This window comes from Enhydra lutris, unplaced genomic scaffold (genome assembly GCF_002288905.1).
Source record: "Enhydra lutris kenyoni isolate GAN:26980312 unplaced genomic scaffold, ASM228890v2 scaffoldscaffold68, whole genome shotgun sequence".
NCBI classification, from domain to species: domain Eukaryota; kingdom Metazoa; phylum Chordata; class Mammalia; order Carnivora; family Mustelidae; genus Enhydra; species Enhydra lutris.
Window position 1 is genome coordinate 12,307,404 of NW_019154152.1, and position 27,308 is coordinate 12,334,711.

The window sequence follows — 27,308 nt, forward strand, 5'->3', positions numbered from 1 at the left end:
TGCCTGACTGGACAGGTCCATCCGGGGGCTCAGTCTGGCCGAGGGTGGGGGCGGGGGGGCGGCTGTCAGCAGAGAGACTGGCAGCCAGACTGGAGTAAGTACTAGTTTGGGATAATTAGAAGGCACGTAATTAGAAGGCGTCAGGGCGCTAGGCGGCAAGTGTCTGTGAATGTGCCCGAGTGGGCCCCTGCTGCCTTGGAGTCTGGGCCTTTGGACCCCCATTTTCTTCCTGGAGGTCTCGAGATCACAGCTCCCCATTTGCCTGGAGGTAAGCAGCTACATAGCCCCTCTGTGTGGGCTTGGGTCACCCAGTGGGTGCCAGTCGGGGCCAGAGGTGGCACTGGGGCTCTCTCTGGAGCTGTCGTGCCTCTTTTCAGCCCTGCCTCAGCCCCTGTGGAGTCAGCCTGGGCCTCGTGGCCGAGTCTGTGGGTTAGAAGAGGGATCTTCATGCGGGGAAGGGCTTGAGTGGGAGCTGGGCCTGGGCAGGGGAAGGGCCACTTTGGGCCAGAAACTGGAAAGGAAGATTCTTGACCAAGTTAGAAGAGGGAACAGGTTTGGGGGGTGGGTCTGGGTATGTCACCTGTTGGGAGCGGACCGTCAGTGTGTGGCCTTAATGCTGTGGCCTGACCTTCTCCTGTCCCAGGATTTCCCCTGAGCTGGCTTTGGGTCCAGAGCTGCTGCCAGGAACCTGGAGAGTCCCAGGGACGTCACGCCTGCAGCCCCTCCCCCTCCTCTGTGGTGTAATTCAAACCCCCGGCCGCTGCCACCGAGGTCCTGTAGGGGATCAGTTTTCTCTGGCTCCTTTTGCAGGTGGGAAGGCTGGGCCATCTATCTGTAGGCCCCAGGGGCTTGAGTGGGGCCCGGGGTTGACTGCAGGTGGGGCTTCTCCCATCGGGCTCGGCACCAGGCAGCACAGGGCTCCAGGTGGGGTCCCCTCACCCTGCTGGGGGCTCTAACCGGGGGCTTGGCCGCCCCTTAGGGGTCAGAAGCTGTGTGGCCTGTGGCAGACGCCTGACAAATCCAGCTTCCTTCCTTCCCCCTCCTGAGCCTGCAGGCAGGCCTCCTGGAAGTATGTGACCGGGACTCACTTCCCCTTGTTCTGGGGCAGCTCCTTTTGTTGTCTAAGCTGAATCCCCCTCCTACTCTTCCAACTTGTCTATGGCTAGGGGCTTCTCTCCAGAGGACACCATACCCCGAGCCTGGGTGCTCAACCTTAGGCCAGTGGCAACTGCGCCCTCACCCTGCCTGTTTGTTGGCACTGCCCGCCATCTGGCAGGGGGCCATTCCCCATTCATCTGTTGGCCATTGGCCAATAGGGATGTGAGCTCCCTGAGGACAGGGACAGTGTCTGTCTTCTACTATCTGTTGTGCTGAGGGCAGTGCCTGGCACACAGTAGTACAGTAGTAGGTGACCAAGAGGGGACAGAAGGCTGAATCCTGGCTGCTAGGATAGGAGAAGGTCTGCTCCTGCCCCAGAGATGCAGCATCCTTCCACATCGTTTGGCGGAGAAGACCGCCAGGTGGGGAGTGGGACACGTAGGGAGAACAGGACTGTGATGTGGTGGGGTAGGGAGACATGCAGGGCTTTGGGCTCAGCTTAGGGGAAAGAGAAGTCTTGAGACATTTCTGGAAAGCAAGGCCTTTGTGTTGGGTCTTTGATGGCTGAGGGAAAGGGATTTCCTTGGAGCAGAAACTGCAAAAGTGAAGGCAGAAAAGCAGGAAAGGGCCCACAAGGAGGTCCAAGGGGTGGGACCCAGGGAGCTGGAGGTGAGGTGCAGAGTCTGGGTGTGAGGGGATGGCAGGCCCTCTCAGCCCCCACCCCAGGACTGCTGCTGCAGGACCCCCTGCCCATGTCCCAGTGCACCTGGCTATTTATGGAAAGGGAGGGAAGCCCTTCCTCCTCCGGGAAGCCCCCCAAACCTGGCGGAGCCCTCTGTCCCTACTCTGCTGCCCTGGGAGGCTAACCCCAGCCAGCGCACCCCCACCTCTACTCAGGTTTGTGGGGGCAAAGAGAGTGTAGTGATTCTAGGCTGAACTCCCCCAGCATTGCCTGCTCCACAACACCTTGCAAATTCCCATCTAGTCCTGTCATGGAAGCAGTGCCAGGAGGAGAGACAGCGGCTGGCGGCTGCCTGCCTATTCCCTCCTCCTGCTGAACCTCACCTTCTTTCCCAGGCTGGCGACTCCCAGGGCCTGAGGATGAAGCCAAGCCCGCCACATTGGCCCCTGTCCTGCCTTCTTGTGGTGAGTTGGAGATGCGATGTTGCTACGAAGCCCTGTACCCCAGCTGTCCGTGCGTGCTCAGGGACCCCATGCCAGGAGCTGTGCTAGGGTTGGCTACACAGCTCTTCCTTTGTAGAATTGCAGTCTGACCCTAGGAAACCTGTCCTGACCTATGCAGCTCTTGGTGCAGGAGGCCTCCCAGCACTCAGCAGGTGCTGGGAGTCAGATCTGGGGCCCAAGGAGGACTCCAGAGCCTCCTGCGTGATAGTCCCTCTGTCCTTCAGGGCAGTTGCCTGCACTCTGTGCCTGTTATCCCAATCGGGGGCCAAATTGGAAGACAGGGTTTCAGGGAGGATCTCCCCACAGCAGGAGGGATTCAGGGCAAGTGTTCATGCTTGGAATGGGGAGCAGAGGGAGCCCTCAGTGGAATGTGCTGGGAGATGCAAATTGAGGTTCCTTCCTTGGGATGTAGCCCGCCCAGTGTGGGGTGCAGGAGTGTGAACTGGGTCGCTTTGTGTGGAGCGGTCACAGAGAATGTGGTCCCAAAGACTCTCTTGAGGGCCCAGAATAGGAAGCACCAGCCGCAGACCCGGCCCCACGGGTGATGGACAGGGCTGGTTACCAACATGGCCAGCTGTGGTGCTGGGGCCACAGCTGCAGGAAGGGGGGTGGTACTTGAGAGGGGAATTCAGAAGCCCTTCCTCTTTATCGCCCTGGCTAGGTGGAATGGGTGTGACTCAGGGACCTGAGGGCTTGAGATCCTGACCTGGCTCTGTCTGGGGTTTCCCTGCACTTTCCAGAAGCAGATACGGTTTTCTCTCTACCTAGGCCAAGGTGACCTAGCAGGTGTGGGACAGGCAGGTTTTATGTGCAGCCTGATGGATGGAGGTTGGAGAGTGTCCCTGAAACCTCAGAGCTGGCCCCGAGTGGTCATGGTCCCCACTCCTGGGGCATTAGGAAGTGGGTGGTGGACAGATGGCCCCAGAGATGCCACATCCTGGCACTTTCTGCTCACTCAGTGTGTCCTCCCTGCCATTCTTCCAGCTGCTCCCTTGGCCTCTGACCACTCCAGTATCAACGACCTCTTGGCAGTGCCCACCTGGGAAGGAGCCCCACCTGGTGAGTTTGCCCTGCCCACCTGACCTGTCCTGGGAAGACTTTGAGGACCAGGCACAGGTTCTCCAGACCTGGCTTCCCAGGAACCTGAGGCCTGGCTCCTGGCTTTGTTCTCACCCTTTCTCTCCCACAGGACCCGGGGCAGGGCACATTATGCAGATCCTGTCCCCCTGGCACTTTCTCTGCTTTGTGGGGCCCTGGCCCGTGCCAGCCCCACTCGCGCTGCAGTCCTCGAGGGAGGCTGGAGGCCCAGGCAGGCACAGCAACTCAAGACACTCTATGTGGAGACTGCCAGCCTGGGTGAGCCACGGGGTGGGGCTCGAGGGTTCATGGCTACCTGACCAGGACTTTGGGTCCTGGGGTCCCAGCCTCACCCACTCGGAGCAGGCCTCAGTCTTCCCATCTGTGAAATGGGATGGGCCAGGACTAGTGAGTGTGCCTGGCAGGAACCTCTCTTAAGGATAGTTTTTGGGCCTCAATGATGTGTTCTCTCCGTGCAGGTGGGTTGCCACTTTGGGGGTCCCCCATGTCCCCTGTCAGCCATGCTCCTGGATGCCTCTGGGTACTCGTGGCTGCTCTGGTGAGTGACAGATGGGGGCTAGGATTGGTGAGAGTGTGCACAGGAGGGGACCCAGTGAGCTTGAGCCCGGGGTCCCCACGGTGTCCATCCGGGACAGTGGGGCCCTCAACCCTGAGCCCAGGGAAGGGTATACGGCCAGAGTGTGTCCAGCAGGATGGGATCAGTTGTCCCACTGGCAGTGTGTCTGCTCACTCTGTTTCCGAGTGGTAGAGACCATCTAGCAGGTGGCAGCCACAGCTCGGGGGGAGGGGGCTGCTGAGGGGTTAATGTCCTTCCTGTCTCCTGTCCTCATCCCCTCAGACACGTGCACATGAGTGTGAGCACACACACCTCTCACCTGTCATCAGGAGCTTTCTGAGGCAACTATCTCATGGACGCAGTCAGGGAGAGGCGGGAGCCGGGGTCTGTGTGCACTGTCACGTGCTGTCTGTTCACCCCAGAATGAGGGGGATGGACCACAGGGCTCAGGGTCTGGCTGTCCTGAGGTCTGAGGAGGTCTTGCTCAGGCTGATTGATAAGATGGCCAAAAACATGTGGTAGGGGGAGTTGGCCTATGCTTCCCTAGCATGGTGGAGAGTGGGTGGTAGGCAGCTCTGGACATCGTAGTGCCCCCTCCATACCACCACCCCCCCAACTTTAACTCAGGCCCTGGGCCTCTCTGCCTCCCTCTTTTCTCCATGCCTCCATCCTCTGGCGCTCAGAGAGGGGACGGCGGGCCCGACGTGGCGTGGAGGTAGCAGCAGGGGCCACCAACGCTGGGGACACGCGGCAGCCTGGGAACAGCACCCGGGCAGGTGGCCCTGAGGAGACGGCTGCCCAGTATGCGGTTATTGCCATCGTGCCTGTCTTCTGCCTCATGGGGCTGCTGGGCATCCTGGTGTGTAACCTGCTCAAGCGGAAGGGCTACCACTGCACCGCCCACAAGGAGGTTGGGCCCAGCCCTGGAGGTGGAGGCAGCGGTGAGGCCTGGCCTGGGGTCTGGGTGGGGAGGCCAGAGGGCACGGAGGAGCCCAGCCCAGCTGGGGGGCTTCTCAAGGGAATCCCTTGGCCTGGGTGGTCTGACAGGGAGGGGCCTGCAGAGAGCTAGCCAGGAGGGCTTCCTGGAGGTGCAGCATGTGGGCTTGAGAGGTGACTCTGCAGAGTGTTGCAGTGGAAGGAGAGGTGAAGTGGCCTGAGGTGGCGACAGGAGCAGAGCAGAGGTGAAATGGCTTCAGTGGGATTCTCACCCTGGGTGAGGTCCTGCCCAGCTGTAGGGGTCTGGACTCCTTGGGGGCTGCAGTTCAAGGGTTGGTCCACCTTCTGGGAACTCAAGCTGACCTCTGACCTCAGCATTGGCAGGGCAGTTGTCCTTGGCAGCAGCACGCTGCCCCCCACCCCCCAACAAGAGGGCTCAGGTTTCAGCTCCAGGCTGTGGTTTGAGTTAGGAGTCCTGGAACCAGAGGGAAAGATGCCTTCCTCCCAGTCCCACCCCAGGGCCCCAGGCCCCTTCCCACCACCACCCCCTCCAATCGCCTGAAGGCCAGTAGGGCAAGGGTCCCCAGTGCACATACATATCCCAAAGAGCCTTGTGGCCAAGTCAAGATTGAAATGGTGCTTCCTGGGCCTGTGCCCCAGGCTGCCTGGGGTTGGCCAGAGCCCTTCCCACCTCCTGCCACGGCAGTCTAGAGGGGGCAGGAAGATGGCAGCTCAGGCTATTTTGCCCAGGACTGCACTTGTTTTCCTAGCCTAGGTCTCCCTTTAACTGCTGGCTCTTGCCTGAGTGCAAGTTCTAGGAGCTGTTGGCTGCTGGCCTAGGATTGGTCACGTGGCTCATTCTCATGCTCTTGAGGTTTGGGCCCTCATGGCCCCCATTTAGTTATGTGGACACGGTGGTGTGCAGGGAAGTGTGATAAGCCCGGACCAGCAGAATTTGCCAGAGAGCTATCCGGGGGTCTGGGCAGAAAGGTAGCCCAAAGCTCCCTGAAGCTGTGGAGGGGAGACAGCAGGCCCCAGAAAAGACTGCTCCCCCACCCTCACTCCATAGGGAGCCATGATGAGGAGGCTCCAGAGCCGAGGCCGGAAGGGCAAGCAGTGCAGAAACACCCATGCGCAGCACAACTCGTAGGGAGGCCTGGGGTGCCCTCTGCTGCCACATCTTGGTGTAGCCGTCCAGCCCAGAGGCCCACCCCAATGAGCCCCCCGCCCTTCCCCAGGATCACAGTTGCGCTTTTTTCTGCAGGGATCAACCCCGCCTACAGGGCTGAAGATGCCAACGAGGACACCATCGGGGTCCTGGTACGCCTGATCACAGAGAAGAAAGGTGAGGGGAAGGTCTGGCCCTGTTGCCAAGCCCTGGAGAAGACAGTCTCCCAGAGCCTGAAGCAGCCATAGGGGTCAGAGCATCCCCCCACCCCCACCTGCTCTGCCCCTCCCACCGGGACACCTGGGGTCAGCCTGGTGCTCCCTGACCAGTGTGGCTGAGGGTGCTGCCCCTTTTCTTATTGTTCTTGCCTGATGAGGGCTGGAGGGGGAGGTGCTAGACCCTAGCTGGGACGGGGGCTGGGGGGGCATGGAGGGCACAGGGAGCTGGGTTCTGACTGCCGCTGCCCACAGAGAATGCGGCGGCCCTGGAGGAGCTGCTGAAGGAGTACCACAGCAAACAGCTGGTACAGACCGGCCACGGGCCTGTGCCCAGGTGAGTGGGCAGGGGCCCCACGCCCACACTTGGTCGGCTTGCTTCTGGGGGGGGATTCACCACTCGGATGTGTTCACGTTACCCTGTTGGCGACCCCTGGCATGGGCCTGCCCTAGTGACCGCTCCCACTTGTGCCTTTTGCAGGCTGCCACTAGGCCCCCCCAGCTTGCCACACATCTGCCCGCATCGCCACCACCTCCACACCGTGCAGGGCTTGGCCTCACTCTCTGGCCCCTGCTGCTCCCGGTGCAGCCAGAAGAAGTGGCCTGAGGTGCTGCTGTCCCCTGAGGCCGCAGCTGCCACTACCCCCACTCCCAGACTCCTGCCCAACCCTGCAAGGGCTCCAAAGGCAGGGGCCAAGGCAGGACGCCAGGGCGAGATCACCATCTTGTCTGTGGGCAGGTGAGATGGGCACTGACGCAGGAGGGTCAGGGAGAGACGTTATACTCAAGGTTGGGGAGATGAGGCCCTGAGCCCTGAACATCCTGTTCAGTGATGCTCCCCCTCTGGCCTCAATATGCTTCTGAGCAGAAGGGGTGTGGGGTGGTCAGGGAGAAGTCAGGTCTTCCCAGCTCTGCTGTGTCTCACTCGAGCCCTTGGGCCCCAGGGCAGGGTCCTGGCCTCCATCACACCTTGGGGCCCTCAGGCCAAAGGACTGTTTATCTAGAACCTAGGGTTGGGGGCAGTTGGGGGCTCATCTGTGGGTGGGAGGATACAGGAAGAGCTCAGGCTCCGATCCATGAACTTGGTGTGGGACCCTAGCAGGTGCTGCCCTTTCTATACCTAAGGTTCCCTCTTTAAAGGGGGGGGGGGTGTCATTATACCACTACTCCTCGCAGGTTCCGAGTGGCCCGAATTCCAGAGCAACGGTCAAGTTCAGCAGCCCCTGAGGTGAAGACTATCACGGAGGCTGGGCCCTCAGGGAGTGACCTCCCTGATTCCCCACAACCTGGCCTCCCCACTGAGCAGCGGGCACTGCTGGGAAGTGGTGGAAGCCATACGAAGTGGCTGAAGCCCCCGGCAGAGAACAAGGCTGAGGTGAGGGCCTGAGGGGGCAAGTATGTTGGCACCTGGCCCAACCTGGATTTGCAGATGGGAGCTCTGGGTAGGGGCCGGTTTCCTGGAGCCCAGAAGCCCCGACTCAGTTCTGAATCCTGACTTCTGTCTCCCAGGAAAACCGCTATGTGGTCCGGCTAAGTGAGAGCACTCTGGTTATCTGATGGCCTGCCTCAGCTGAAGACACAGCAGCCCTGCCCTGGGAGGTTCTGGAGGCTTCCCAGAGGAGGTAGAGCTGCAACTGGGCCTGTGAGGATCAAGAAGCAACGGTCCAGCAGACAGAACAGCAAAGGCCAAGGCCTGGAGGTGGGAGTGTCCACCCCCGTGCAGAGGCAGGCCAGCAGGCGGGTGCTGTGTGCAGGAGCAGGTTGAGGGCCCCTCCCCTGCCCCTGTGCCTTGCCCCGGCCAGAACCTAGGACCTTGCAGGACCCTCTGTACCACCAGGTGGCCAGCCTTGGCTGTGGGGAGGGGCCCTCGGCCTGGCACCCTTGGCCCCATACCTTGGTAATCTACTGCCCCGCCTCCATCCAGGGCCTTAGCGAGGACCTCTCCCTCCTCTTCCGGCAGGCCTCACATAGGGAAAAGGCAACAAAAAGCTGTGGGCTGGAGACTTGAGCTCCCTGGTTCTAACTGTGGGCAAGTCCCTGGCCATCACCTGGTTATAGTTCTTCTGACCATGAAGTGGGGAGAGAGAGGTGTCTTGGGACCCAGGGCTTCTCCGGTTCCTTGCAGGTTCTGACCTGGGTTGTGTGCGGGGAGAGCTTGACTCCTTGCCACCCCTTCCATTAGTAGCTTTATCTGTGGCCCCATTTTTGCAGCTTCCAGGGCCTGTGCCTTCAGGCCCCCATGGGGCTGCCCATCCCTGGCTCTGCCTACAGAAGGGGCTTCATGCATGTATCTGCCCCCCTCCCCGCTGTTTTTATTGAAATTGGAACCACAGTCTTGACCTGGGCAAGGCTGTGATACAGGGTGCCAGCCTGCATAGTCACCCCAAGATCTCAGGAGTGTTTCAGGGAGGGGGGTGTGTGCGGGGCTGGAGAGGTCCCTCTGGCCTCAAGTCGTTTCTGTGTCTCTGTGGTGTTGGTGTCTATCCCCCAGCTGGGCAGTACAGGCGACTGCCCGGCCCGGCTCCATGTCCACTGTAGCCCAGTGACCTGGTTATTTATATGGGGCCGTGCAGGCATGGGCCCCACTGCCATCCCCATTTCTCTTATTTATTGAAAATTTGCTGTTGTCCTGTCCTTGTCTACATTCCCATCCATTTATTGGATAATAAAAGGTGGGAAAGTGGTGTCATGAGGAGCTTCTTTCCCTGTGCCTCTTCCCAGGTCATCCGTCTGTTCACCAAATACTGCTGTGTCAGGTATGGCGTGGGTGACAGGCCACCCCCCACCCCTTGCAGGGCTGGCTCTGGTGGGTGGGCATGGGACAGCAGGGGAAGTGGGGAGGCCCCTCACCTCACTGGTTCTCACTGAAGCCCCTAGAAGCACTGCTGTCCAGTGGAAATACAGTCCATATCATGTAATTTAAAATTTCCTAATAGCTACATATTTAAAAAGTATCAATAATGTATTTCAGCTAGTACAGCTAAAATATTTTCACTTCAATATAAAGTCAGCATAAAAATTATGAATGAGCCATTTTTTGCTTTGAAATCTGGTGTTTTATAGTTAAAGCACATCTTAATATGAACTAACCACATGTGGCTAGTGGCTCCTGTCTTGGACAGCATAGCTCTAGAGGATAAGGAGCCTGGAGGATGGATGGGTAAGACAGACATGGCGGGAGCTGGATAATGTGGGGAGGGGGAGCATGGTCCCCAGAGAGGGTAATAATGTGCAGAGGCCCAAGGACACTATGATGAAATGGAGAAGCTGGAAGTCAAAGGTGACAGGTGTGGAGACCAGAGTGAGGGTAAGCAACAGAAGGCAGCTCCACGTGCTCCTAGAAGCCCTTAGGCCAGGGATACCAAGGCATTTAGGAAAGGGAAATGCAGGGAATGTACCAGGACTGGACTGGGAGAGGGCTCAGGACAGACCCTTCGGCTGTTCCAGGGGCACTAGCAAGAGGTGGGAAGGAGACCAAGGGAGAAGTATCCTGCAAGGGAGGAAAGGAGAGTGAGGGGCAAGGTGGGTCACAAGGCCAAGGGCCACCAATGGTCAGCCCCTGGTTAATGGACATGGGGACATGGTGAGAGCAGGACCAGGTCTGAGTGGATTGAGCTCCCTGCAGAAGCCAGACCGTGCCAGGTAAAGCAGGTGGAGACCTAGGCACCAGGGAGAGGTTTTTAGTTAATTCTGGGTTCTCTGGGTATTTGGTATATTTTTTAAAGACAGAAGGAGCACATTTAAATGCTAATGGGAGAGTCCCAAAGAGAGGCTGAAGAACCAGCTACTAATGTTTGAGGGAGCTGGGGGAGGTATGGAAAGGGACAGCCCGTGGGAGTCATCCTGCTGCAGATGGGGGAGAGTGGCTGTCAGGCTGGGGCTACAGGAGGGCCAGCTCACTCTCTTGTTCTTGCTGCTCCCGTTGTAGCCAGAATTAGCCTGAGGTGCTGCTGTCCCCTGAGGCCACAGCTGCCACTGCCCCCACTCCCAGACTCCTGCCCAACCCTGCCAGGCTTCCCAAGGCTGGGGCCATGGCAGGACGCCAGGGTGAGGTCACCATCTTTGTGGGCAGAGGCCTTTCTCCTGTGTGGAAGCCACGGGCAGGGGCCTGCCCCAGCAGCAGCACAGAAAACTCCTGCCTGGAGAAGCTAGACAGATGGGCCTTGAGATTTGCTGTCTCCTTGCCTTTTGACTCTCCAGGGCACGGTCTTTTCTCTCAGGCTTCTGAGGTGTTCAGGAAAGGGAGGGCACCTCTTAGTGCCTAGGAGACCAAGATTTACCTGCTCTAGGGGAGAAGAGGAAAGGAGGCAGGCTGCACATCAGGAGGAATTTTCTGGATTACCAAAGGTTGCCAAAGTCTAGAACAGATGTCTATTGGAGGGGACTAGCACTTTTAAGGAAATATTCCCTTGGGCTGCCAGGCTCCACTTGGTGTTCCTATTTGTTAACTGTTAGCCAAGTTTGAGAAACCAAACCCTGAGATGCAGCTGTCTCCTCAGCCAACCAACCCCACTTCACCCAGCACTTGGATGACACACCAAGATGATGAGACAGCAAGAGCCAGTGCCTGGGTGGATGGGGTAGGAACTGGGCCCTCCTACTCTCTCGACTCTCTGGCCTCCTTTCCCAGGGGAAAGGTTGGATTGTGGACTCCAAAGGCCATGTTGCTGTAGAAACTGAGGCTGGGTCTGGGCTTCCCAGGCCAGGTAAGAGAGACCCCCACCATGGTGCTCGGCTCTGGGGTAATAAGAACAGTTCCCCTCCAGCACCAGCCCCTCATTGTCTGTTTGCTGGAAGGTGAAACTAGAACTCTGGCTTAAATTTCTTCACCTGTCCCATGTGGCCAGCTCCCAAAAGGATGGGATGAGTTGCTGAGGGATCAGGTAGAGGTATAGCCAATGTCCTTGGCCTTCAGGGCCCGCACTGTCAGCTGGAAGTTTTCCTGGCTTGTCCCCTCCTAGGCGTGCCCCCTCTGAATCTTGGCAGCCCTGGGAGCTGGAGGACAAGCTGGGGCACTGGGCTGAGGGGAATTCTGAGTTTGACTTCTCCTAACTCCACCCATCATGCCAAGGACCAGACAAATGAGGATGAGGGCCCAGATCTCCATCTCCCTGCCTGCTCCTGGCCCTCAGTCCTACCACCATGACCTGGAGCTGAGTCCCTGGAGAAAATCCCTTTCCCACCCTAGCGAAACTGTTGATACAACCCGACAAAGTCTGTGGCCAAAGATGCCTTTGGCTCCCACATGTGACAGAGCCTTCCACTGCACAAGGGAGAAGAATGAGTTCCCTGTCAGGTGAGGAGGCACAGGGCACGGGGTGCCAGAAAGGGCTGGGGTGCTTAGGAGTCCTGAACTGTAATTACAGCTCCGGTGTGGGCCAGGTCAGTCAGCCTTGAAGGGTTTCCAGTTGAGGAGGTTGAACATTTAGAGGCTGGTAGAGCGTGGATGGTCTGGGTCAGGCCCTGGGAGGGAATGGTGGCCACAATGACCAGGAAGAGAAGCATGGGCCTGGGCTAGAGCAGTGCCTTTGCCCAGAGGGGAGAGGAGGAAGAGATGCAGGATAGAAACTGACAGCATGTGACTATTTGGATGGAGACCACCTGACCTCCCCTGACAGTCGTTCTGTGACTGTAAACTTGTAAGCACTTCCCTTGGTTTCCCACCTGACAAATTTACCTGTGTTTAAGTAAACACAGACACTGCCACCTCCAGGGTGGGCAGAATGTGGGACTCAGTGCCTGGGCTGTGGAGCCAGACCAAGTGTGAGCTCCAACTCTGAACCTTGAGCACCAAGTTCTGTGACCTGGGCCAAAGTACTTACTCTCCTTGGCTGCCCCCTCTCGACAGGCTCACCTCCCACTGGGCTGTGAGGATTAGGAGAGTTACTAAACATAAAGCACAGTGCTGGCCCCATGGGAGGCCCTCAGCAGATGGCAGCCCTCATCATTCACAACCTACCCTCCCAGCTCCCGTATCACCCACCTTAGTCCAGGTGCTGATGGCTACTTCCCAGGCCCCTCAGCTGAATCCCAGGGAAGGCCTGCAAAGCCTGTGGGGAGATGCACCACAGGTGTTATCTGACTGGTGAAAACAAGTTCAGAATGAGCTTGGGAAGAAACCCAGGGGATTCACTAGCCTAAGAGGTGAGCTGTGTCTCCGTGCCCCAAAAACCACCAGTCTGGTCACCCTGGACTTTTTTTTTTTTTTTTTTTTTTTTGGAAACTTTTTTTTTTTTTTAATAGTTATTGAATGTTCTACAGCTTACAGTAAATACCATAGTTACAAATTCTTGGCTTCAATCTTTCAGAGTGATCACTATCTGATCTTCAAAACAAAATGAAACAAAAACCCAAAAGAATCCAAAACAACAAAACAAAACCAGATTTACACTTCATACACACAAGGCAAGGCCATGGGGCTTTCCAATCTTTACACTCCAGGCTGTGTTTTGTTCTTTGATCAAACTACTTGGAAGACACCGGTCAAAGGTTTATTATTATTATTTTAAATGTTTTTCTTTTTTAAAATGTGAGTTCCAATAAAATTTAAAAATTAGATTCCAACCTGTAGATTAAAATGAATTAAAAAATACAAAATCATATACAATGCTCTTACAGGGATGTTAACATGCCATGAGAACAGGCTTCTCTGTCATGTGATATGAAATAGGGATGAAATAGTCAGGAGATGGGGACAGACCCTTGGGCCTTTAAAGGTCATTATAGACAACTTCCAAGTTGCTAGAGGCCTGGCCTTACCTCCCCTTGGGTGAGGAGGAGGAGCTGGAGTCCCCCACAGAGCCATGTGATCTGGCTGACCCGAGAAGGTGGTCTGTGGGCATTCCCTTTCCCTGACTCACAGGCATGAGGAGGAAGGCTAGAACCTCAAGATGCTGGTCTTGCTGGGGTCAGGCCCAAAGTTTTACACATTTGACTCCTAAGGGCTGGTACTTATCTGCAAAGCTGTTCTAACTGTTCTCTTCAGGAAAGAGAGTACCCACTTCACCAGGAGCTGGGATGGGTACAGGGCCTCACCACCACAACACGAATGCCCAGGGACTATGGATGCAGCCTCGGAAAACAAAGGTTCTCGTTTCCCTTTCTGGCTTTGTGGCGGCCAGTCCCAACCCCTGTGTTCCTCCCTTGGCCACTGGACTGGACTCAACAGCATGCAAGATATAAAATAACCATTGGAAAAACTGAGGGAACGGGGCCCAAGTCTGGCTCAGGCAAATTTGGCTACGGAATGTTGAAGCTGGCCTGCCAGGCAGGAATTTTGAAGGCTGGGCCCTGGAACCATGTAATATGTAACTTCAGAAACAAGTTTTCTAGGAGACAGGAACACAGGTGAAGGACCACAGTCTGCCTGGCATGCCCATGGGAGCCTGATCTCAAGACGCTCAGGTACGGAATCGATGGTTAGCCTGGCTGGGTTTCCTCTGCTGTGATCTTGCTTTTGGGAGGGGCCTGGATTCCCCTGGGGCTGTGCACCTGCACGGAGATGGTCTCCTACCTGCCCGCTCCACTGCCTGACCTGCCCCTCTCTGAAGCTTGGCAAGCAGATGGGACCACATTCTCTGTAGGGACATGGTAGAATACAGGATGGAAAAGCAGAGCTTCCATGTATCTTCACTCAGCCGCAACGGTGACCTCTAAGTGATTAATCCAGCCAGAGTGCTATAACTAAGACCACACAAAGATTAAGACCCATGGAGCAGAGCTAAGGATTCTGATATGCAGGGCCCCAGGCTTGGTGACCAAGGGGCCTGCCCTACTTTTATGTTCCATGTGATTCATTTCTGAATGCCACTCAGAACAAAGGACCCCCCCCCCACTCTCTGGGAGTAGTAAATCTCAAACTTGGAACAATTTGGATGGCCAGGGGTAAGAGCTAAGATAGAGTAAGAACTCTTTGGTCCTGGTTCTTATCTGTGGGGAAAAGCAAGCCCAGGAATTGAAGTCCAATGTGCTTTTGGCCATTCAGGGCTATACCAGGTCCCCGGGGAGTGCCAACTCACTGCATGCGGACAGTGGGCAGGCTTTCCAGGGTCAGAAAGCATGGGTGTACAGGCTTCCCAGGGCCATGGGTCTTTCAATGGACAGATACCTGAAGCTACCCTTGAATGTGGCTTCAGTCCAAGGCATTATGACCCCAAAGTGTTTTGTTCAAGTTAGGCCTTTTGTTGCCAATTTTCATCCTCCTGGTGCTGCCCGGGTCCTCAAGGCCTGCCCATCATAAAAATCTCAGCTGGGAGGACTGAGCTCCCCAGATCTCTAGGGAGTCTTCCTCTGTTTGGGGTAGACAGCTCAACCCTGCTTCATTGCCTGCCACCGAGACCCAGCAGGTGACAGATGCCAGCTGAAAGAGCAGAGAATTTGAAGGGTCAAATTTGGGCTCCTTCTCTTAACTGTATGACTTTTGTCAAATCTCTTAAGACTTTTTTTTTTTTTTCCCCCTAAGTAAGCTCTAGGCCCAACGTGGGGCTTTAACTCCTGACCCTGAGATCAAGAGTCCCATGCTCTACCGACTGAGCCAACCAGGTGCCCCAAGTCTCCTAAGCCTTCTGAGACTTAGTTTTTCCCATGTGTAAAGTGAGGATTTGGCAATCATGTCAAAGTACTTTGTACATTAAAAAAAAAAAATCATGGATAGGTGAACCCATGGGTATTGAACTTGGCCTTGTTCAATATTTAGCTAAGGGGATATACACTTTAGAGTCACTGCCAAGAGAGAAGAGCTGTAGCAACTGTCCTGTCTGAAGAAAACATTACATTTTTTCAGAAAGTGGCAACAATGTTATGTTCTGACCACTTGGGGGCACTCCAGACTCCAGATTCCTGGGCCCTAGGCTGATGAGGAGAGGGAGTCAGGGAGAAGCCGGGAAAACCAAGAGGACAGTCTACTGACTGGAACCACCAGCGCCCCTAACCCCAGCCAACAAGCTTGTGGTGCTGGGGTGGGGGAGACAGCGGAGAGGCGTTTGCATGCCGCTGCCACCTTTGTAGCTATGTCCTGTGGGCATACCTCTTGTCCTCTCTGGCTTACTGGCCTTCCTACAGTGACCCAGCCCTTCCAGCTGACCTTCTGTCCAGCTTTGCCATTGGGCCATCCAGTAGTTTTGGATGCTGCCCAGCAGATGCTTATGATCCTACCAGGAATGTTCCTCCTGCCCGAGGCACACTATTGCCCCTGCTCTCCTGGACTTACTCCCTTTGCGATGACTCCCTAAGCTTGGCTAGGCTTGTGGATCTCCGTCAAAGCAAGCAGGGGAGGCCAGCAGAACTGGGGCTCTACTACAGATACTGAGAAAGGGGTGCTGGACTTGGGATCTTCCAGACCACGGCCTTTCTGCACCTTTTTGCCTCGGGGCCGGTCTTTGATCTGGAATTACATACTAGGGCAAAGAGGGGGTGCAGAGCACAGACGCTTCAGTCCACAAGCCTGTGTGTGGAATCTGACTGGAGGGAAAGTGGACAAACTGGGATTTGGGTGGCTGTGCCACTGATAAGCAAGTCTCTTTGCTTTCCCAAGTCTCCGTGTCCCCATGGATCAAATGGGAGGAATACTCTATTTCACAGGGTTAAGCCAGATGAATGGATGTGAAATTGCTTTGTGAACTGTGAGGTACTAGATGTTAGTTTTTACTTACTGGTATAGAAAGAACAAAAGTAATTAGGTCATTCCTACGTCTCCTTTTTACCTCCTCTCTGTGGTTCTAGCCAGCTCACCTAGAGGCAGCAGGGTTCAGAGAAGCCTATTAAGACACTAGCATTCTGCTCACACTGGCAAGTTCCCTTTCCTTCTAGAATCAGTTTCCTCATTTGTTCAATGGGTGCAAGAACTCCGACTCCGCCTCTTTCTCAGGGCCAGCAAAATAAATGCTGGGAAGCACTCTGAAATCTATGGTGCACCTGACAAATGCAGAGGTTTCCTATTATTATCATTAGTAGTATTTTGGCATTTTCCAAACACATATGACATAATCTAGAACAACCTTCACCCACCCTTACAAAACCAGAGAGTAGGAGGAGGTATTTGCAAAAAATGGATTAACACTGGAAAACTCTTGTTTTAAAATGAAACCCCATCAGCACCCTAGAACAGACCATTTTGAATAGCTAGGTTTCTCCTTACTGGTCCTGCAGTTTCCTGGAAGGCCAAGAAGGTAGGTCCCCCAACTCCTGGCTCTCAGTTGGATGCTGATGGGCTCTGCCCTCCTGGGAATGGCCAGACAGCCTCTGAGGTCCTTCTGGCTCAAGTTTCCTGAATTTTTTCCTCCTTTAAGGGAGACATGGGAGGTACAGGTAGGAGTATGTCCAAGTATGCATGAATTTAAAATGAAAAGGGTTATTTAGAAGTCCCAAATGCTATCAATGATCCCATTTTGTACAATAAAATGTTCCTGCATCCCTCCATCCCCAAAGGGGCTGCTGGCCCAGCCAGAAGCCGGGTGCAGGGGATAGTTCTGGGACAGTGGGCTCCAGGCTGAGACTAGCCATGATTCCTGACTCAGAAGTTCCTCTTCTCCCATGAGAGCCCCTGTTTCCTGGGTCTCATCCTTGTCCTCCTCTCTTCTCAGGATGAGGGGCTACTGTCCTAAAAGCATAGATTCTCCTTTTCAGCCAGCCCACTTGCTCCTAGGACTGGAGTCCGGTATAGAATGAAAGTTCCAGATGTCTTCCCAGAATTTCCGAATGCTATTTCCTCATTTGCAATTTCTGTTCCTGCCATCTGCCCCCATGTGACCTCTGCCCAGTCTTCAACCCCCTCCTTTGGAATCCATGGAGGAAAAGAGCAGAAACCAAAGCCCAGAGACTGTTCCAGAGTTCACCAGGTGTGGGTGCTGCTGACTTAATTTTTACAAAACCAAGCTAATCCATCCCTAGGTAAATTTTTGTGGGTAACATGCCCCTAGGTAGGAAGGCTGCATTTAATGCTAATTTACTGCAAGATCTAGGGAAGTCCTTCCGTCTTCTCTGGGCCTCAGCTTCCTCATCAAACAGGGGAATGGATGAGATGATTGCTAAGGTCCCTTCAGTTCCATGAGTCTATGAAATGTTTATTGCTATTGCTTTTCCTTCACTATCCTGACCTTCAGAGCTGCCAGCACCCACCTGGAATGTGGTTCCTTCACTTTGGCCGTGAATGGCACAAGGTAACCAAGAGCCCTATGGACAGACTGGTGAGCCCTGGTACCGGGAAGGGCAGAGGGTAGGGAGAGAAGTGCCACAGGTTCCCACTCTAATCAGGAGGAAGCATCTTATCAGAGTGGGTCCACGCGGGCTCAGGGGCCAAGGTCTGGATTACAGGGCACCTGGCCTTCAAGGCTTTGGGAGGCTGAGATACCATCACCCTGCAGCTGCTTGGCAGGTCTGAGGTCAAAATTACCTTTTGAGGAAGTGCCAGGTCGGTTAACAACACTGTGCAAATCAGAGGGTCCAGGCCCAGACAATTTGGCCCGAGACCTTACAAACCAAAGCCAGCAGGCAAGCACCTCTCTTCCTTCTTTCCCTCCCACAGTGCCCCCCTCCACCCTCCCCCAAGTTCTCCCAAAGAAAGAATCTGGTTTTCCCAGGTTCTCACCTGGGGTATTAAGCTGCTATGAACACTCCTACCTAATCAGGTGGTTCTGTTCTTGGTCTGTTGCGATGGTTCTCAGAAGACTTTCCTTTGCGTTAGGACATGGCCATGTCCTCAAATAATCTTGCTTAGGAAAAATAAATGATCCCCCAGAGGTGTAACTTGCTCAACAGCTCTGAGTTTCTACCCTGGACCCGAGGGCCACATGTGTTATGCTCGTCAAAGGAAATCACACCTTCAGCTGAACCATTGCAATAAACCCCACTCTCTGCCTGCCACTAGACTGGGGTCCCCAGGGACCAGATGCTTGGGGAAGGAGAGAAGAGCAAAGAGGATGTGCCTGGTCAAGAGAAAGGGATAGAGCTGGAAGGGTAGCGGCTAAGAAGGGGACAGTGGGGAGAGGCAGGAGATTAGAAAAAGCAGCTTTTACAAAAACCAAAAATAAAACCAAAACCGTTAAAGATGCATAAAGTGACCCTTGCACTTCCGTTGTCTCTTCTTGCAAATAGAGGTGGTGCTGCTAGGGGACTGCTCCAGCACCTGTGTAAGACTTGAGTAGTTGCATACAATGTGTGACTCCAGATCTGAGGAAGGAAGGGGAGAGCCATTAGTGACAATGATATTCCTGAGGCCACTTCAGGAAGCTGCTGGATCCCATCCTGTGCCCTACAAGGAGCCCTCTGTGCCTTCCTGGTGGAGCTGCTTGCTTCCCGTCCAGTGCCAAGAGCTCCTGGAGGAGGTGGAGGGCAGGGGAGATCAGGAGAGAGGGCAGAGAATTTAACAGTGACATCCCTTGGAGCCCTGAGGTTCACTGGCTCTGCCTTGGGAGCTGTGGTGAGGGTGGGGGTGGGGTGCGGTCTGGAAGGAAGCTGGTGGGTGAGGGGCAGTGGCCCAAAGTCTCTCTCTGATTAAGCCAAGACTTCATCTGAAGAATGAGGCTCAGAGTTAAAGGAAGTCTGAAGACTGTAGGTAAGAGCGTGGAACTTAGTACTAGAGGACTAGAGTCCTACTAGTTTAGGTGTGTTGAACTATGTATTTATCTGTAAAATAGAGCTAATAATCCTCATTCACAGAGCTACCATAATAAGGATTATGACATAACATATATAAAGTATCTAGAATATATGCAAAGTCACAGCTGTCCTTGACAGTGGTATTACTGAACATGGAACAGGAAAGCAGCTGGTGACTGTCACTGGCCCCTGCAGACACCTGTGCTGTAGACCAGGCCAGGGGCTTTGCTAGGGGCAATCCTGGTATTTGGTCATCCTCCTACCTCTCCCAGCCCGGACCCCACTCACTTGGATGGGCTGCAGGCTTTACCAGTGCGGGGGCACATAGCTGTACGCGGGGGTCCCTTGGGCCCTGTATGTTGGCATGGAGACAGGGTGTGCCCCAATCGCGGTGTGCTGGGGTGCGGTCAGCAGGGTACCTGAGTATCCAAAGAGAAGAGTAAACCCAATGAGGCCATCCCAGGGCACTGGGATGAAGAGGATGAAGCCATGGCCTTTCGTATAGCTGCTCCCCAACCTGGGCCCCCACCTCCCGACCTGCTTATGAACTGCTGCCCACCCCTCCCACCTTGCCAGGTTTCATCTCCTTAGGGTAAGTTTTGCTGATGCTCCAGGACAGAGTCAATCATCCGTCTTCAGTGGCTTCCTTTTACTCTTCTTTGTATGCTCCTCCTATTCTACCGAGTGGAAACTGTTGGTTTATATGGTTATATTTACCCCTAGCCCTGCTGTTGCTAAAGGCGGGGGCTCTTATCTGTCAATAACTGGTCCACAGGACCAGAGCAAGGCTGGCACCAAGCAGATAATAGCTTACTGACCTGATCTGGGGAAAGAGGCCTCAACAACCCCTTACATTAGGGGCAGAATAAAATCCCAGCTCTCACCTCCCATCCATTAGACCCCTTGTACTCTCTTCCCTTAAGTGATTCTTTAAAAGCTGAGTCTCAAGGCACCTGGATGGCTCAGCTGGTTAAGCTGCTGCCTTTGGCTCAGGTCATGATCCCAGGGTCCTGGGATCGAGCCCCGTATTGGGCTTACAGCTCAGCAGAGAGCCTGCTTCTTCCTCTCGCTGCTTGTACTCTATCTCTGTGTCAAATAAATAAAAACCTAAAAAAAAAAAAAAAACCCAAAAAACTGGGTCTCTAAAGGTTATTCATGGCCCTCTTGACATCTCATGCTCTTCTTCTGAATGTCAGCGCATCCAGAGACTTCCCTGCTATTCCCGGGGTGTTTCTACCCAATCCACAAGATTCCAGATGGATAGGGCTCTGGTGTGATTGCTGGAGTAAGCCAGAAATGGAGAAGGGGCACTCCGTGCCTTATAATCAATTACAGGACAGGGTCTTGAGCTCCTGCCTGCTAAATAACATTGCCTCATTTCTGGAACCAGAGCCCAAGTACCACCATCCTTCCTCTGAACTACAGCCGCCCCACTGAACTACCTACTTCTAGCCTCTCCCGTCTGACCATGCTTCCACCCTGCAGCCAGAGAATGTTTAAACCAAACCCATCTCCCCCCTGCTTAAACCCCTTTGCTAGCTCCCCTATTCCCTAAAGGAATTTGGGCCTCTCCACTTTGGCTTTACTGACTGCTCCAACTGCCCTTCCAATTTCATGCCCCTATTTTTTAAGGGCCTTGGACCATTTCCATTCTGTGAACGCGCTGTGCTCATGTTCTTTCCACTGCTTTTCCCTCTTCCATCCCTCTGGTTAGCTTCTGTTCCCCCTGTAAGATCAAGCTCAATATGTCCTTCTCAGTGAAATCTTCCTCGTCTCTGTAGACAGGGCTCCCAGAACAATTTCTCATGCTATGCTATACTTGATTCCATGACGGTGTTCTCTGGTCTGTCATGAGTTTCGGGAGAAGGGGGACAGTGACACAGATGCTGCCCTCACCTGCTGACATTGCCATGGTGGTGCCAGCCACCATGCCCATGGCCACACCATTGGTCCTGGGGGCAGCAACAGGCGCCGGGTAGATGGCAGAGGGAATGCTGTTGGGCTGGACAACCGTGGTGTGGTGGATGACGTGGGGCTGAGCAGCATACACCGGCTGTGTGTAGTAGGCTCCCTGGGGGAAAAAAGGCTGAGGTCATACAGGCTTTTGGAGACGTGGGGTAGGATATGGAGAGAGGAGGAAGGAGGGCAGACCTTTCTTCCCAGACCCTATGAGATGGGCTCAGAGGAGCATGGGCCCAGGGACTCAAAGTATGGGCCCCAGTGGGACTCTGCGTCTGTCTTACTACATGACTGTGGACAGTTCGGTATCAGGCTCAGCTTCTCGTATGAAAAATAAGGCTCCAACCCTGTCCTGCCTTGCTTCTAGGGCTGTTATGATGATATGATGGGGTAATAGCCCTGATTTTAATATTTTAAAATGTCTGTATCTTATAGCAGTGTGCTTCTGCAAGCTGCCTAAAATGTAAAGGCAGGGACTATAGCCCATGAGGAAAGATATGGATGGGGCTGGTGAATCCAGACCACTGTGTGCATGCACATGAAGCATTACTAGTGGGACGGTCACACTGGTGTGAGTCCTGCCATCTCACCTATTGGAAACTGTCACAAATGCAAAGCATTTCCTCAGATGTCTCTTACTATTTCCCTAGGCAAAGAGTTGAGGATGGAGACAGAGGTCTGAGGTGACTTCCCACTGCCTAGATCACATGGCTGCTTCCTGCTGCCACAGCCCACAGTCCTACTGACCTTTGTGGGGAGTAGATACAGGCGTCTGGATCGTCTTAATCCAGAGCTCCTCAAATGCCTCTACTAACTACTGACAGGGGCCACAGAATATGGGTTTATAATCCCAGAGGTCTGAGAATATAGTGCAAAGCAGCTTACCATAAACAAGAAAAATCCATCTTAGGCCTGTTGTCTTATCTTTCAAAAGTTTCCCATTCTACTCTACAACGTAGCTGTTTTCTAAAGTGTTCTCCTCACTACTTGAAACCCCACAAAGAATGGTCACCCCAGAAAACTGCCATGTGCATACTGGAGCTCACATAGTCCCTATCATAACATCCCCTCAGAGTACACACATCCTCTAGCTGAAGGAGCCCAGATGGGGACACGGAGGCACAGAGAAAGAGAGAGAGTAACTTACTCAAGATCACACAGTGAACTGGTAACAGAGCCTGAGCCCTTATCTCCTCCCTGTTTAGATCATGGACTTTATCAAGGAAGGGTAAATGTGGGGGTTAGGGAGAGAAATCCAGACACTTTGGGTCTCATCCTTACTCAACTAATAGCTCCTCCTATGTGACCTTGGACAAGTCATTCTCCTCTCTGGGTCTCAGCTTCCCCACTTGTATAAAAAGGAATTGAGCTAGATGATCTCCAGGGGCCCTTGCTCCTCTGACATTCTAGGCTCTGTTAATCTAAATGACTTCATGTGTAACCCCTCCAGGAGCTGAGGTGGGGTGAGAGAGTATGTAGACTACAGGGCTATTGTTTCCATGATACCACAGTAACAACTGGCCAGAGCCATGAAGTTGCCTTCCCTCTCTTTCTCAGCCACCCCCACCCCACCTAGGGCAGTGGCTCCTCCTCCTGAGGTGGGCCAAGGCTTCCAGATGCACCTACCTGGGCATACAGATTCTGCTGGGGGTAGGCACTTCTGATTGGATACATGGCCGTCTGATAGGGGTTGGGTGATGGGGAGTAGGGGGGCGGAGCAGTATTACTCTGGGTCGGTGGGACCTTGTATGGTGTCCCCGCAGTATATCCTGTACCAAGGCAATAAGAGAGACTTCCAATTAGTTGACAGAACAGCATTGTTGGAAGACAGTAGGTCCCAGTCACGACTCCCCAGACAAGGAGGGGCTGGTTCCAGGCTGGAAACACAGATGAGGACAGAGAACAGGGCTCCACCCAGAAAGCCCTGGGCCCAGAGGCAGCTCCCTCAGTCCTGGTGCACAGGGCTGCATGAGTGATTCTGGCATCTTTTATTTCTCTGGTTCTCAGGGGTATGATCTATAAAATAAGAGGCCAGAACCAGATGATCTCTTAAGGGTCCGCTGCAGCACGGACGGTCTGGGATTCTGTCTGTGTACCATGAGATGGGCGTGTGTGCACAGACAGAAGGGAGAGCCTCCACCCACTCACTCCCTACCGCGATCCGTCTTCCTGCTTTCTCTCGCCTCCCTCAGCAGCCCAGGGTGTCTTCTGTTTCTGGTTTTCTTGCTTTCCCCCTTACTGTCTCTTTCGTTTTTTCCTTATCTCTCTCTCTTTTTGGACTTCTCCTACCATGTTCCTCTTCTTCCCTGACAATTTTAAGGTGAAAAGCCCACAGAAGACACCATTCACAGAGCCTCATCTTCTGAGATGCTAAAAAACTACCCTACAGAGCCAGCTTTTCCTCCACTCCTGCGGCTCAGGGAAGGACTACCTCTGGCCTCAAGACCTAAGGTCAGGGGTCATAAAACTTCACATCAACCTGGAACTTAGCCCCAGGGAGTTCACAATCAGCCATTCAATAAAACTGTGCTGCCTTTGAATCTTCTGGAAAATAGAGTCAGATCCTACGTTAGCAGGAAAAACCTGAAACATAAAACACTCAGGAACAAGACCGTGTACTTTCAGAACACAAAATGAAGTGATTCTATGGAAACTAGATGATCATCAAGTGACCCCCAACTCTCTTACTCAGAAAGGGCAAGTGTTTTTAGGAACTACTACTTTCTGAGTTGAAGTGCCAGTGCCAGGAGACCTTGGCTTTTGATCTCAAAAGGGGTGTTGCTGGAGCTTCTTCCCTGTGCCAGCTCATTCTGGCTCAGTCTGCCTGGCAAATCACTGGGCTTCTCTTGGCCTCAACTCAGCTCTTTTACCTATGGGATGCTCACCAAGGACTTCTGTCAGCAACATGGTACTGATTCTGCAATAAGGGACTTGGGGGCAGGGTGAAGAGAGGTGCTTTCTTGGGAGAGAACAGATCTAGGTTTCAGTTTAGGCTTTCTTCCAATTTGCAGTGACTACTGCCAAGTCTCTGGGTCTTTGTTTCCTAGACTGTTAAAACAGAAGGCTAAGAATGAAGATCTCTTCCTGAACTAAAATCCCATTTTTCTAAAGATCCTGAGTCTCTTCTACCTATGGCAAGCTGCCATAGGGTCACAAATCTCTCATTCCACAGCACTGGCTTGGCATCCCCCGCCCCCATGATGAGGTACTCAGCAAGGAGAGCTGCTATTTGATGGTTACAAAAGGCACCACCAAAAAGTGTCCTGTCCTCTTCCTTGGAATCCTGTCATTTAATCTTCCCCTTTCAGATCCATAGTTTGTTCCATGGGAAGCTAGTTTTGTGGTCACATGTGCTTGGGAAATAAGTAGCAATGAGGATGGAGTGGAATACATGCATGAGAAGGTGGCACTGTGAAGAACTAGAAACTAACTAAATGTGGAGGTACGAGTCTGCTGAGAAAGAGAAGTACAGAACAGGGTCCTCCAAGTTTCTGGACTGTGGTGCTAATTACGATACATAGTTAGAGCAGGTGAAGCAGATACTGTGGGGGAAGAGAGGAAGTCTAGGCTTGTGACACCTAAAAGGAGCCACCTGAGGGCTCCTTCACCTTGGAGTGAAGAGTAGCAGCAATGTAGAATAGAGATAAATAGGTTTAAATGAGAAGTTTTAAATGACAGGATGAACTATGAATCACCAAGATAGGGATATGCAGGAGACTTTTTCCAAATTTATTTATTACCAAATCTTTTATTCATGCTATTAACATTTAAAGCACACAAACTACAGGGGTGCCTGGCTGGCTTGGCTGGAAAGGCATGTGACTCTTGTTTCAGGGTCGTGGGTTTGAACCTCACACTGGGTGTAGAGATTGCTAAAAATAAGTAAACTTAAATAAGTAAATAAATAAAACATGCAAACTACAATGTTGGGTTTTTTTGGGTTTTTTTTTGTTTTTTTTGGTAATCACAGTTTATTTTGGGAAGTAAAGTTTTACTGTGACATGGCCATGCCCATTCATTTACTTACCAACTATAGCTGCTTTCCTGCTACAATGGTAGTCACGACAGACACCATATGGCCCGAGAAACCTCCAATACTTATTATTTGGTCCTCTATAGGGAAAGCTTGCTGACTCCTGATTTGAAGAATAAGGTATGAGGAGTCTTGCTAGGGTGGAGAGAATCTCTTCTATGCAGAAGGGCAGGACACCCCTGAATCCTAAGATGCCTGCTCTGAAAGCTATACAGCACACTGTAAAGGCTGTGAGTAGTCCGGAGCCACACTGCCTGGTCCGAACCCCAGCCCTGCTATCTAATAGCTACAGACTACAGCAGTCTCGTCATCTGTAAAATGGGGATCACAACAGTACCTACTTCAGAGGGTTACTCTGATAAGCACAGTAATGAATAATTGCAAAGCCCTTCGGATAGTGCCTGGCACATTAAAAGCACTTCATAAAAGTGAGCTATTACTCTTTTCTTTCTTTGTGTGTAGAGAAATAGTAAGCTTCCTGTCCTGGGGATGTGCAAGCAAGAGACTGGTCTGCAAGACTACAGTCGTGAGGTTCAACTATGACTTCCGTGATGCGACCCAACTTGGGACACAGACTCCAGGATTCTAAGTTTCTAAACCTGTATGGTTTAAAATGCCATGACTTCATAATACTTTAAAGTTAACAAGCCAGTGATGCTGGCATCTTTCTGCTGGCATCTTTCCCTCAAGGAAAGATGCTCCCCAAGAATATGCTCTGGAGTTTTTATCCCCAGGGTAAGCCTGCACTACACCCTCTATGCCACAAGGACAACCATCTTACAAAGTGTTGAGGTTTTCTCTCTCTGAGGAAAACCAAAAAGCTCCAAGAGACTGCAGGAGAATTTGGTTTCCACATCTAAGAATAATTTTGTCTGAGAATGTTTCCCTTTCTTCATGTTTTAAAATGAGATGCACACATGCTCAGCACACAAATCAGCAGCCAAAATGCCCTTGGCAGCCAAAAAGACGAGGCTGCAGAAGAAAGCCCTGCTCATCTGTCTGGACGCTTCGAGAAGGGAGAAGCAGAACTTAGAACTAGAGGAAACGTTAGAGACCAGTAAGCCCAACACAAACATTTCACAGATGAGATGACGGATAGATGGCGGAGAGAGTGCAACTGCTCGCCAGGACTCAGGACTCAGTGCTCCTTCCTCCAACTACATTGGTTCTCAAGGTTTCCATCTGAGTCAGGAGGCTGCAGAAACTGCCTAGGCCCCTAGCCTGGGCTCTGTCAATGAGCCAGGTCAATTCTTCTCTCAAGGAATACCCTTACTTGGACTAGATATTTTAGGCCATTCTGGTGCTGGTGTTCCAAGTCTCTGAGTATTTCAGTGCGACTTTCATGAGCAAATCCTTTTAGAGAACTTTCTATAACTAACTGGTGGTCCTGTCCATACCACTGAGGATCAGAAATTCCCCTGGGGCTGGAGCCTGGGCTACCTTGGGTAACACAAAATTTGAGGATTTATTATTCTGCATCTAAGTAAAAAAAGCTGTTGGGCTGGATACAAAAAAAACCTCATTGATGTTGCCCACAGGAACTCAGATTTTGCTCCCTCACTGGAGGCCTGGGACTTATGGATGGATTTCTACCTAAGTCCGAAGGTTACAGAATGAGGACTTTGGAACACTATGCCTTAAGGACATTAGAGACTTGCATTCAACTCTCTGTGTTTCAAATGAAGAACCTGGAGCTGAGAGGGGGCCAGGGACCTTCCCAAAACTGCACAGCAAATCCGTGCAGAGCTGGGCTCAGAGTTCAAGTCTACCATGTCCCGGGCTGGGCTCCTTTCTGAGTTATTGGTCTCTGCAGTCCAATCTTAAACATTGGCATATTGGCCATGATTCATAGTTCATGTGTCCTTATTTCACTAAAGGCAATATCATATGATAGAAAAAAAAATTAGATCACTAGAAATCCCAGCTCTGCCTTATGAAAGAGGCTTTATGAGGCCCTGTTCTTTCTCTCAGATTTCTAACTATAATTTTAGGCTCCATTAAACAGGATAATAAATAGAGTGTATACATTAGTGAGATGAAACCATTTCAACCCTACCTTCAATCTTTCTGCACTATCATAAATCTTTTTTGATGGGGTTGGGAGAGCCCCTACCACCTTTAAAGGTCCTCACATCAAGGATGCCTTTTAGACTAAGCAGTTTATTGACCATCAGATATTTACACGTTGGAACAAAGCTCTATGTCTGAGTCGTGCCTTGACCCCCGAATCTCCTTGTTGGTAGCCAAACAACCTGTTTATACTGTGGAATAAACAGGAGGGAGACCTAATTACAAACAGGTTTAGCAAGTATTAGTAAAATTGAATTTGTCAAAGAATCTTGAATTTTCTGTGGCATTAGAAGCCACAAAAATCTGTGTGCTGGGAGGAACCCTGGTGGATGGGGAGGGTGAGTCGAGTCCACTTCTATTTCACAATTGCACAGGTTCACACAGGACTTGCTTAAA

General features: G+C 52.7%; 2 protein-coding genes across 4 annotated transcripts in view; one reads left to right on the plus strand and one right to left on the minus strand.

Moving 5' to 3' along the window:
* The first annotated feature begins 2,180 nt into the window (after nt 1-2,180).
* LOC111159394 (RELT, TNF receptor) lies at nt 2,181-25,329 on the plus strand. 2 transcript variants are annotated; one of them, XR_002641412.1, is made up of 11 exons: nt 2,181-2,244; nt 3,268-3,342; nt 3,473-3,639; nt 3,840-3,919; nt 4,621-4,878; nt 6,138-6,218; nt 6,512-6,593; nt 6,738-6,995; nt 7,433-7,631; nt 7,766-7,955; nt 25,305-25,329. XR_002641412.1 is itself a non-coding variant. In XM_022521816.1 (10 exons), the coding sequence occupies exons 1-10, from the start codon at nt 2,200-2,202 to the stop codon at nt 7,811-7,813; spliced, it is 1,293 nt and encodes a 430-aa protein (XP_022377524.1). In that variant the 5' UTR covers nt 2,181-2,199; the 3' UTR covers nt 7,814-9,050. The 2 variants fall into 2 exon arrangements, 1 of the variants encoding a protein (XP_022377524.1); XM_022521816.1 differs by lacking the exon at nt 25,305-25,329 and having other exon boundaries at nt 7,766-9,050.
* The window catches only part of LOC111159396 (family with sequence similarity 168 member A), a 205,521-nt gene continuing 192,988 nt past the window's right edge, over nt 14,776-27,308 (minus strand). For both annotated transcript variants that reach the window (XM_022521818.1, XM_022521817.1), the window contains 4 exons: nt 22,436-22,578; nt 20,747-20,921; nt 19,139-19,269; nt 14,776-18,421 (listed from right to left, as the gene is read on the minus strand). In XM_022521818.1, the coding sequence (XP_022377526.1) occupies nt 19,157-19,269; nt 20,747-20,921; nt 22,436-22,578 (431 nt within the window). In that variant the 3' untranslated portion in view covers nt 14,776-18,421; nt 19,139-19,156. The remainder of the gene's footprint in view (nt 18,422-19,138; nt 19,270-20,746; nt 20,922-22,435; nt 22,579-27,308) is intronic.

Coding starts and splice junctions, on each gene's coding strand:
- LOC111159394 (XM_022521816.1), top strand. CDS start 2,200: ATGAAGCCAAGCCCGCCACATTGGCCCCTGTCCTGCCTTCTTGTG. Junction 3,640..3,839: donor TGTGGAGACTGCCAGCCTGG/GTGAGCCACGGG, acceptor CTCTCCGTGCAG/GTGGGTTGCCACTTTGGGGG. Junction 6,219..6,511: donor CCTGATCACAGAGAAGAAAG/GTGAGGGGAAGG, acceptor CGCTGCCCACAG/AGAATGCGGCGGCCCTGGAG.